The sequence below is a fragment of the Tachypleus tridentatus genome, chromosome 9 (assembly GCF_004210375.1).
Source record: "Tachypleus tridentatus isolate NWPU-2018 chromosome 9, ASM421037v1, whole genome shotgun sequence".
NCBI lineage: Eukaryota > Metazoa > Arthropoda > Merostomata > Xiphosura > Limulidae > Tachypleus > Tachypleus tridentatus.
The window spans coordinates 98,095,073-98,107,813 of NC_134833.1; the positions used below are offsets into that span (position 1 = coordinate 98,095,073).

The window sequence follows — 12,741 nt, forward strand, 5'->3', positions numbered from 1 at the left end:
GGATTGGAATAACCTTAACAGTGTTACGAAGGAAAAGGATATTCGTGTAATAATTAATCAGTTTCTAAAGCCATCCAAGCAGTGTACTGTTGCTCGTGGTAGGGCAAATAGGATGTTAGGTTGCATTAAAAAAATAAATAAATACATGTCTGAAGATGTTATAATTTCATTTTACATGTCACTGTTTAGGAAACATATGGAATACTGTATTAAGTATTGGGTTCCTTACCTTAAAACATTACATTGTTGGAAATTGTTCAGAGAAGTGTTACTAGAATGGAACCTGGGATGGAAAGGTTGAAATCTCTTAAATTGTTTTCTCTTGAAAAAAAGATGAATTGGGGAGATTGTTTTGAGGTGTTTAAGATTGTAAAAGGAACTGACAGTGTTAATGCATTATCCTTTTCCATATTTAACAGTGAGAAGAGTAGGACTAGAGGACACAATTATAAATTTTGGCACTGCAAGAGTTATCTTCAACTAAGACAGTTTCACTTTTATAAAACAGTGGTTGATATTTGGAATGGGTTATCTTCGGATGTTGTAGAGAAAGTAAATTTAAATGAGTTTAAGGAAAGCGTGATAACTATGTGAATAATAAGGGCTGGCTTTAAGGAATTTTAAAATTATTTTAATTTAGTTTAGAAGATGGAACAGCCGAGATGGACCAATAGGTCCCACGATGTTCCACAACGTTACGTTATTTTAACTGTATTCTTGGTTCATTCAAAAGATTGTTGCTGTTGGGAAGAAGGAATATTTACTCTCATGAATACAGTTACCGATCTGGTTGAATATAGTCACTGACCTCCTTGGAAAATACAAATATTGATCAAGGAATTAGGCTCATTTCCAAAATACCTATTTCTGTCAGTAGTTAATATCACTAGAAAATGTGGAGTGGGATGGAAGTCGTAGAGAAACTGTGACTCATTAACAGTAGTTACAATATTCGATAATAAAATAATACAGAGAGTCTCACATTTGAAAAAAAATCTTAGTCATCATCTATAGCCAATAACGTATTTAAATGTGCCTCGATAATTACAAATGGTGTTAGGTTATCTGCTCTTCACATCAAAATTTGGGAATTAGAAACTCCTCGTAAACTTCAGAAGGGTACGGCCGCCCATGGTTAGTAGCTATGCTATCACTTAACTGTAAATATTACATACTAATTTACCACATTTAAGAAAGACCTCAGAAAGGCCACATGTATCAGTAAAAGCTAGAATTTTAAAGGCTGATATGGTAACCATTCGTTTTGTTTCTCACTAATACTTAAATCGGTTAAATATTTCGACGGTGTATTCTTTCGCTTCATTATAGGCTGTTGAAGATAAATCGTTATCACAAAGACCATTGTGTTTATTGTGCTCCTAAATTTTGACTTTAGTTTATTTGTTATTCTAACAATGTATTGATGTCCACATTCATAAGCGATGTTTCATATTATGATTTTGCTCAGAGCTAATCGCATTAACATATGACAACATATAGGACCAAATAGTGTGGTTCCTAAACAATGTAGCATTAATTTTCTTAGAGGTCATTTCGACCACATGGGATTTCCTCTGACGACTCATCACTTTCAACACAGCCTTATGTTTCATTTTCCTGTATGACTGTGGTATTGGATCATATGGCTAGACAACTGTTAATTAGGCTGCATAATGAAGCATGAAAGAATATTGTTCCACGTGTCATTGGTCAATTGTATGTGATAACATTTTAACATCATTATACATGGGCTTAGGTTTTACTTTAAGTAAACAAAACGCATTTATTTCGGCATCTAATAAATAAGTCAGACTTGCGAAGTCTATTTCTAACAATCTGATATGACTTATGGTTATTGCTAAAACCATCTGATTCAATTTAGAATCAGTTGTACCCTCTAAACATGGCGATCAGTGAGAGACTGCTTGGTCCAAGCATACGACAAACTGTGTTGCTACTTCACAACTACCTCGCGTAATTGCAGTTTTAAATATTTGTAACTAGTTCACTGTTATTTGATATAATTGACCAACTTTTGATCATCTGACGGATCTCCGCTCGAGAGAAACATCCAGGTGTCTTCTTCGAGGTTTAGTTACAGTTTATAAACAACATGAAACACTTTAAATTCGGTGAGTCATTTCAAAGAGACAAATATATCATGGTCATGTCAGGTTGTATTACTAATTATCAGATACCTAATTTGCGTAACAACTGAATGAAAAGGAATGAAAGAAATTATTTCAGAACATTGATTTTTGCCTTGGCGCAGTTATAATATACAAACTAAGATTGTGATTTAACTGCTTTATGTATATCCTTTCCAAGTTTTAAGCCCAGTGACTAACAGTTATATCCTCTAAAATATTGAGTTATTTTAAGATTTCTATTGTGCATTCAAGTTCTTGTAAACATAGATATCAGAATTATATTATTTTGAGCTTAGCAACGAATAATTAATGTGTTTTACATCTAACGATTTTCACCGGTGCAATTATTTTTGTTGAATTTTTATAATGTTAACAAGAACTTAATTATAATTATACACCAATCACGGTACCTTAATTACACATTCCAAAAATTTCAACTTATGTAAGTCATCCATTGTTAGTGCTCGATCAGGATCATCACAAAATATAGCATCAACTTCTTTCCTAAGTTTGTCTTGGATATTAGGATACAGCCCCAGAAGATAGATCGTCCAACTAAGCCCTGATGCCGTGGTATCATGTCCCTAGATGATAACATATACACTTTATATTGTTACAATAAGCACTAGAAATTTAGAAAAACTAACAATTAGTGTCAGTTCAGGACTACTATTTGAACAGCACAAACATTTTTAAAACTTAATTTACGTTTTAGTGTGTGACTTCCCATCTGTAAGTGCAGTAAGCAGAAACACTGAATTCTTTTTATCATTTTACTGATGTATTATTATTGTTCTACAAAATACGGAATTAAAGGACTATTATTTCCCATAGCAATCTCTTAATAAATGCTCATTTGTCAATTTATCTTAAAGTTTAATACCAGACAGTCACTGTAAGAATAGAATACCCAAAACAGTATTACAAAAATTCTAACATATTGCTTGCAATTAAAAATGGACGAATAATCTGCCATATTCAGTATAAACACTTAGTCTAGCAAGAAGCTGTTTTTATAAAGCGCAAACTTCTCATTAGTGTTAGGTACACACAAAGGAAAAAAGACAGTACAAAAGATAGTGAAATACAATTAATAATCGTGTTTTACAACAGTTACATTTAACAAGAGTTAAACAACGAAATCGATAAAGAACAGAACAATAATTTTTTGAAGACAGACTATTATTTTAAAAAATTGAAACAAATTACTTTTGCTAAATAGAAGAGTAACAGTAACATTTGAAACATTAATTTTCACGCATCGCCCTATATTACTACAAATTATATCAGTCAACTTACAGCAAACATGAACGTGTCTACTTCTTCCCGAACGTCTTCCTCTGTCAGACAGTTGTCGTTCTTGTGCAGGCGAAGCAATATCTCTAAGAAATTTTCTCTTTTACTTTCGTAATCTTCCTTGCTTATGCTGTCTACGCCTTTGGTTTCTTTCAATAGCTTATTCTTGCGTATATTAATGACCTAAGATTGTTGGAAATGCAATAATCGTACAGAAACCTCAGTATTCTGGCTTATTTTCTAAATTTTGTCCAAAATCACAAATGCATTACTTAACCAAAGTTTCTATTTAATTGCATTTTGAACAAAAGAAACATGCAACAATTATTACTGCTTCTCTGAATGACGATGTTGCATATAGTGTAACGTAATAAGGCAAACTGCTGTTTTGGTTTATCGTAAGTTATTACAACGTCTGAAACTTTTAACAATTTTTCTATAAGATCACCAACGTATCTAGAAAAATGAATACTATCTAAATATAAATTCAATTTCTGGGTGAAAATAATATTTTAGATTTAATTATTTTAAGATTCATTTTACTTGTGCCAAAGCAAATTGAATAAAATAATTCGTGACATAGAGGTCTAATACATTATTTGATTCGCTTACTCTCTACTGTGTACTGCAGTTGTTGCGATTTAGAACTCTTCAGCACAATAGTTAACAAACTAAACACATTTAAGTATAAAAGTATTATTTCACTCCCTTTCAGCCGTGGGGGCGTTATAACGTGACGGTGAATCCCACTATTCGTTGGTAAAAGAATAGCCCAAGAGTTGGCGGGGGGTGGTGATGACTAGCTGCCTTACCTCTAGTCTTGCGCTGGTAAATTAAAGATGGCTAGCGCAGATAGTCCTCGTGTAGCTTTGGGTGAAATTCAAAACAAACCAAAATTATTTCACTTCAGCTCAGGACAAAGGAGCCACAAGAGGGTTACCCCCTCTTTTCAGCTAGGAGATAGAATTATGAAAAAGTAGAAATGAATCGTTTTTTCGTCTTTGAATTTCGTGCAAAGCTACACAAAGGCTATCTGCGCTATCTCTCTCTAATTTAGCAATGTGAGTCTAGAGGGAAGGCAGCTAGTCATCACCATCAACCGCCAACTATTGGTCTACTCTTTTACCAACGAATAGTGAGATTGACCGTCACACTATAACGCTCCCAAGGATGAAAGGCAAGCATGTTTAGTGTAACTGGGATTCGAACACGCGTCCCTCTGATAACGAGTCGAACGCCTTAAGACACTTGGCCATATATAAATAAGAGAAAGTATATCAAATAAATGGAGGCACTAGGAAGAAGCGAGACGAAAAGGGAATTATTTCAATTGTATGTCATGATGGAAGGCCATATAAGGATATTTGATTATTTTATTTATGCGTTTGTATATTTATTTATTATCACGAGGGTAAGTTACACATGGTCTACGTTGTTTGTTCTTCATGTGAGTTGGGGAATCCGAAGGTTTCTGTGGCGAACAAATAAAATACAGTCACAAAGATCTTTTGTTGGACTAAGTACCAGTACACAAGATGCTAATATTAGAGCATAAAGTAGGGTTTAAATCTTAGAAGATACCGAACAAGCAAAGAAGCTTAAGTCGAGAAGTGATTTTAATAGTCAGTGATGCTAGATGCACTTTCCAGATAACATTCTTGTAATAAAGGAACTTCCAGAATATGTTTATGGTGCCAAAGATTTGAAAACTCTAAACTCAAACATTAAATAAAGATGGGTCACGACGTTCCGAAACTTGTGTCGCATGGAGCTAAACATAATAAACAGTTTTACGAGCAAAAATGATAATCGCCACATACACTGCTGGCCAAAATCTTAAGGCCAATGAACATAAAGAAACAATATGCATTTTGTGTTGTTAGATTCAACCACTTTTTTGAGTAGAGCTTCGAAAGATGAAAATAAGAAAAGCGAAAATAAAAAAAAACCTTTTTTAGCATTTAATAGGGAAAATGTGAACACTATGAAATTGACCTAAATGCTAGCTGGTTAAAAGTTTAAGACCATACAAAAAAGAAGTCCTAAATAGGGTAGTAAATGCCCAACAAGAAGTCTCAGTAGTGAGTTGCACGGCCGTCATTGCGAATAACTGCAAACATTCGCTTTAGCATGGTCGATATAAGCGTTTGCAGAAGGCTGGCTGGAATGTTATTCCCAGTGGTAAAGACGGCTTCACAAAGATCATGCACTGTTTGGAACTGACGTCCATTTCTATAGACTTCCTTCGCCATCCACCCCAAAAAAATTTCAGTGGAGTTCAGTTCGGGCAAACACGCTGAATGGTCCAAAAGAATCACGTTATTCACCATAAAAAAGTCCTTTGTCCTGCGGGCATTGTGGATTACAGCGTTGTCCTGCTGAAAGATCCAGTCATTTCCACACAAGTGAGAGCCTTCAGTCAATAAGGATGCTCTCTCCAACATGCCAATGTAGCCAGCTGCTGTTTGACGCCCCTGTATAACTTGAGCACCATTGTTCCAAGGAAGGAGAAAGCACCTCAGATCATGATGGAACCTCCTCCACTGTGTCGTGTAAAAAATGTCTCCGGTGGGATATCCTTATCGTGCCAGCAACGGTGGAAGCCATCTGGACCATCCAAGTTAAATTTTTTCTCATTAGAGAACAAAACCTTCGTCCACTTTTCAACGTCCCATGTTTGGTGCTTTTCAGCAAAGTTTAACTGAGCTGTTTCGTGGTGTGGAAGGAGGCGTGGCCTTTGAAGACGTTTACGGTTTTTAAAGTCTTTCTCTCGTAGATGCCGTCTTATTGTTCTTGAGCTGCATTCTGCGACCGTAAGGGCCTTAATCTGGTTAGACTATCGGCTGGTGTTTTGCCAGACAACCCGTCGAATCCTCCTGCTCAACGCCGGCGAAATTTTGTTGGGCCGACCACTTAAAATTCTCGTTCCGTATCCCTCAGGGTCTTTTAATAAATTTGCAACAGCAGTTGTACTACGCCCAATCTCACCAGCGATGGCACGTTGAGAAAGGCCTTACTTTTGCAGCTCGACAATTCTGCCACGTTCAAACTCTGTCAACTTTTTAGCTTTTGCCATGTTTTTACCCAATGTAACACAGGAGATGTCAGTAGGAGATGTTGACAATGCTAATGCTTGAACACAAATGACTAAGTTTTGTTACGTGTTTACCGATTAACGCTTCATTTCAGTATGGTCTTAAACTTTTGACCAGCTAGTATTTAGGCTAATTTCATAGTGTTCACATTTTTTCTATTAAATGCTAAAAAAGTTTGTTTTTTATTTTTATTTTCCCTTTTCTTATTGTCATCTTTCGAAGCTCTACTCAAATAAATCGTTGAGTCCAGCAACCGCAAACTTCATATTTTTTCTTTATGTTCATTGTCCTTAAAATTTTGGCCAGCAGTGTATAATGAACGTACCTACAGCAACTTGTATGTTTCGAATGCAGTGATTACATTTGTATATTATAAGAAGTAAGACTCCCCTTTATGATCCAATTTGATTATTCAGTCAGAAACCCAGGAATACTAATAGTCTGAATTCTCAAGAGATGCAACTCTATTTCAGACCTTTCAACCCCAGTATAACCCCTTCTCGCAGATATCTAATAGAACATTTTCACCAGCATAGTGATAGAAATAATGGAAATTGTCAGAAACATACAGAACATGAGCAATGGTGATAAATTTGAAACCAAAATTTTTAAGACATGATTTCATCAGTGATAGTATCATTAGTTTGTATATTGTATAATAAAGAATAAACACAACTGAAAGAATACCAAAAGACACTGACACACCGAAGCTGATTTAGGGTATAATTTGATGAGTATACCTAGCTTTAAGACTCTATAAATATTGGTTTTATTCCGTTGAACAAATTATTTAATTTTGATTACGTGAAACTGGCTCACCAGACCCCTCTCACGAGTTGGAATGAAATGGCAACAGAAAAATTGTTAAAAGCCATTGTTTATCATTCAACAAAGTAGCTGTATAAGTGAATCTTTTTTTTTTAAATAATTTCACATTAAACTTTACATTAAATACATTAACAGATAATTTCTCTATTAGAATATCCTATTTTCTTCTATCCTCAGAAAAATATATCCATCAAGGAAGCTCTTCCTACTATTTCATCATCTCTTAAACTTGTATGTTTTGTCACTTCCAGTTAATGATAATCCCGTGTATCTTCCATTCATGCACATTTAGACAGCTGAATCGTTTTTTATTTTAAACTCTCTTCATTTGTTCTGTCTCTGAACACGCAAATAAACTTCATTTCCATATCATAACAATATTCATCTGTTTTCCTAAATTGGTTTAATGTCTTGTCCATTATGTATTATCACTCATCAGTCTCATCACAACTCTTCGCTGATGAAAGGCATAAACCTTTAGTGATATACCAGCCAATTGGCTGAGATGAAATGAAAAATAAAGTAAAATCAATGGTTTAATTGCTGGGCATTAATGGCGATTATGACTACTGAATATAGTTATCATGTTGGTGAGTTACACTTTTGTATTATTCTTGTTAATTTCTCTGGTTTATTTATTGCTTCATGTGAGCTGTTAAATATTCACTAATTTTTCGTCTCCATTCGTATTAAATGTATTTTGATTTGCCTGCTGTATGCCACAGTATGGTTGAGCAACGAGAGTTGTATTTTAATAAATAACTTGCTAAACCCTATTTTTTGTCCAATAATGACTCCTGTAAATCATACCATTTTTTACTGATTGCTAAACGAGAACTAGATCATCCTCCATCATCTCTCTCTCTCTGAAAGCTCCTATCATGCTTTTCTATACCAAATACTTGTTGTTCTTATTTCACATTTAGCCACATTGCTTTCTATGGATCCTCTAACAGGTCCAATTTTGTGAATGGGTGCAATGGATACCAGTTGTGTACCACTCCAGTCTGCTCTTGTCTATGTTTTTGCTATCTGAAATGGATTCTAAATTCTATGCGATCCATACACTCCTTTTGAATATCTTCAAGTATTGTCTTTGATATGATATCTCTAAATTCTACCAATTTACAATAGTGTAATTATTAGAACTTATAACTGTCAGCTGTTTGACATCATTTTTACTAAAATGGAGATTACGACATTATCATTCATAAACTGGGAACTCTCTGTTATAAAGAAATACCACCTTGTCGAAATACACTGTTTTAATTCTTGGAGTAGACTCAAATATTCCAGAACAAAATATTAATTTCATAGCTACTTGAAGACAAGATGTCGATAAGGTGAGCAGTCTATATTAATAATGCTCAAAAAACAACTTTCATTAGTATTTCAGCAGAAAATAGTGATGTAGTAGACCATCTTCTTCAGTTTGTGGTTTCATATTAAAACAATAATAATGGGTAGAAGCTTCTAGGACATTTACATCTCAACAACTACACCAAAAGAATTCCTGAAAAACAACAGTTATTCACACTGTCAAGTGTCCTAGCAAGGCAATACGTTTTCCTCTTCAGAGTCTCGTTACATTAAATAGTGTACTAAATTTGGCTCGACTTCCATTTGCAATACCCATCAACTAGACAAATCTACGTTTTCAAATATATGCCATGGAGAACCTTCTACAAAACCTAATCATCTGGTTACTGTGACTCCTGTTGACGCCATCGATTCCATTGCACCTCCATCAAGCTCCCTCTCTGAACTTTCAAGCAAACAAGACATTATACAATTTATTACTATTATTCTGCCAAATATTCACCATTTTCAATAAATTTTTAACCTGGAAGGCAGCTAAGGGTGTCTTTAAACTTATTATGCAAGCAACATATTCTCGACTCAAAACTCACTTTCATTTCAGTCATTTACGTATAACAAGTTTACTATCACATATTTATTTTAACACCTGTGTTTGTTTCAGTTTGATATATATCTAGAAATGAAGTTATACATACAGTCGTACATAACATAGCTGGGATATTTATACCAGAATGGAAGACAAGGCCTTGATGGTTTTCGTGAAGTAATATCATGGTGTCAGACGTTTTCGAAATAATAGAAAGAACCTTCAACTTTAATGGATTGAACAGATATAGGTTTTTGCTGAGATTTGAGGTATTCACACTGTCAAGTGTCCTAGCAAGGCAATACGTTTTCCTCTTCAGAGTCTCGTTACATTAAATAGTGTACTAAATTTGGCTCGACTTCCATTTGCAATACCCATCAACTAGACAAATCTACGTTTTCAAATATATGCCATGGAGAACCTTCTACAAAACCTAATCATCTGGTTACTGTGACTCCTGTTGACGCCATCGATTCCATTGCACCTCCATCAAGCTCCCTCTCTGAACTTTCAAGCAAACAAGACATTATACAATTTATTACTATTATTCTGCCAAATATTCACCATTTTCAATAAATTTTTAACCTGGAAGGCAGCTAAGGGTGTCTTTAAACTTATTATGCAAGCAACATATTCTCGACTCAAAACTCACTTTCATTTCAGTCATTTACGTATAACAAGTTTACTATCACATATTTATTTTAACACCTGTGTTTGTTTCAGTTTGATATATATCTAGAAATGAAGTTATACATACAGTCGTACATAACATAGCTGGGATATTTATACCAGAATGGAAGACAAGGCCTTGATGGTTTTCGTGAAGTAATATCATGGTGTCAGACGTTTTCGAAATAATAGAAAGAACCTTCAACTTTAATGGATTGAACAGATATAGGTTTTTGCTGAGATTTGAGGTATTTCTTTTTATGAAAATTGGTTTCATGGGTTCAAATTTAATAATCAAAAAGAGCCACTGCTTCCTGTAGTATTTTAACTTTCTTTATCCAAATGAGCCCGCTATAGCCAGGTGGGTTAAGGCGTGCGACTCGTAATCTGAGGGTCGCGATGTTCGCATCCCCGTCGCACCAAACATGCTCGCCCTTTCAGCCGTCGGGGCGTTATAATGTACGGTCAATCCCACTATTCGTTGGTAAAAGAGTAGCCCAAGAGTTAGCGATGGGTGGTGATGATTAGCTGCCTTCCCTCTAGTCTTACACTGCTAGATTATGGACGGCTACTAGCGCAGATAACCCTCGAGTAGCTTTGCGCGAAATTCAAAACAAACAAACTTTATGCAAGTATGTTTTTGAAGTCGTCATTTGTACAGCATTTAAATTCTTCAGTTATACATAATTGTCTTAGTTTGTCGAAACTGTTGCCAGTATACATAGAATCACCATCATCGGCTAAAATAAACTCCCCTTTTCGTGAGCGACCTTCGTATAACTTTAATTATCTTGCTTGCAATAACCTTGAATTTTTTTACAATAAGCCTTCAGTGCCAACTCGTATGTTTTGAGAATAGCTATTTTAACCTTATCATAATCTGTACAATCTTCTAGAGAGAGAGCGGCTTTAGCTTCTTGTGCTTTACCAGTTAAAACATTTTCTAATAATAATGACTATTTTTCGGTGGACCATTCCATGATTTGGGCAAACTTCTCAAAAAAGTTGCAAATATTTATCAACTTCAACTTCAAACACTATTAGTGTTTGAAAAGAACAAAAAGAAAAGAGGCAACACCCAGTGCTTTCGTGTCCACATATAGACGTATTTTCACCAGATCACTCGATGTTGTTGAATTGACCACAGATAAAAAGACTGGTGTAATTAGTGATGAATTTAGACCTTTTGTTTCTGTTGGTTCTACTGCTAATTCCATACTCGTACATATTTTACGCAAAACTGGGGCGATTCGATAATTGTTGTTAGAAAATATACTGCCTTTAGATTCGAGTTTTGCTTAGGGTGTTGAGGATGGCTAGCGTCAGTCCTAGTTTTAAAACCAGCTGTGGTTTGAGTAAAACTTATTCTACCAATTAAGGGTGTACCATTATTATTGAGAAAGATTTGGCTGGGGAAGTTGTTGCTAAACCCAAAATAGTTAGCGAGCAGATCATTGTTTCATCTGAGGATGATGTCGTTTTTGACAAGAATCCAGATGTTTTTCCCTCGAGTGCTGTTACCTTAGCTCAGGCTAAGACATTGCGTCAAAAACAAATAATAGATAGACATTCAGAGAACGACAATATAGACTGGTCTCAACATTTTTGTACCCGCCAGAAATCTTGTAAATAATCGTCCTACTGACAATTCTTCGGTGAGTGACAATGATGGACGTAAGGAATTGGGTTCGGTTGGTGAAGTTCCATTTGCTAGAAGTAAACAGATCGTAGATCAAGAAAAGGATTCATATGTCTCTTCACTATTTAAATATCTACTCCCAAAAGATGAATTGGAGAAAGTTCTGAATGGTTACTTTTTTTCAAAAATGATGTGCTCACGAGGAAATTGAAACCACCAGATGTGCTTCGTTCAAAGGATTACGTTATAGTTTATCAAATACCTGTTCTGACAGCACGTCATTCTCAAATATTGAAAGTTGCCCATGAACTTCCCCTGGGAGGTCATATATGTGTCAACAAATCATGTAACGAAATTATGAGACATTTCCTTTGGCCAAAAATTAGGCAAGATGTTTTTCAATTGTGAAATACTTCTAATACCTGTCAGTTGGTCGAAAAACCTAACCAGAAAATTCCTGTTGGTTCTTTTAAACCTATTCCCTCTTTCGAAGAATCCATCAGTTATGTTATTATTGATTGTATTGGATCTTTACAAAAAAGAAGGAACTTGTACTGATGCGTTTTTATATGATATCTAATTGTATTATCATTAGGTTACTTGTATTGATTTTGTTATATTCTGTTATGATTATTGAAGTCCTATCATTCTTTGACAATGAATTATATGTAGTGTATTGTTAGCACTGTTGTTATTGTTGTTTTGGAATTAAGCACAAAGATACACAATGGGCTATTTGTGCTCTGCCCACCACGGTTATCGAAAAGCGGTTTTTAGCATTGTAAGTCCCCAAACATACCGTTGAACCACTGAGGTGTTGTTATCAATGTGTGTGTATATATGTATAATACCTTGGTTAAAAACTGTCTAACACTAATACTTAATTCTCTAAGAATTTACTATTATATATTTATTTTAATGTCAATGTTTGTTTCAATTTAATATGTATTTAGAAATGTATGTAAATTATACTGTTAAATGTGTATTGCGAAAATCTCGTCTATTCACTAAACATGCAGGAGATTCTCGAACGTAAGAATCAATAATGTGCCATTTAACTATGTAAATAACAGTGATTACCGGTATGTTTTCCAATTGAACTTTCGAGAACTTCGCCTTAAAGTTTATAAATCGACTTGCCAAGATATAGTTTAAGAA

At 34.8% G+C, this 12,741-nt stretch overlaps 1 protein-coding gene across 3 annotated transcripts in view; it reads right to left on the reverse strand.

Annotated features, from left to right (window-relative positions):
- LOC143225835 (cytochrome P450 4V2-like) overlaps positions 1-12,741 on the reverse strand; it is a 50,151-nt gene that overhangs the window by 10,214 nt on the left and 27,196 nt on the right. For all 3 annotated transcript variants that reach the window (XM_076455936.1, XM_076455935.1, XM_076455934.1), the window contains exons 7-8: positions 3,450-3,629; positions 2,561-2,734 (exon numbers count right to left, since the gene is read on the reverse strand). In XM_076455936.1, the coding sequence (XP_076312051.1) occupies positions 2,561-2,734; positions 3,450-3,629 (354 nt within the window). The remainder of the gene's footprint in view (positions 1-2,560; positions 2,735-3,449; positions 3,630-12,741) is intronic.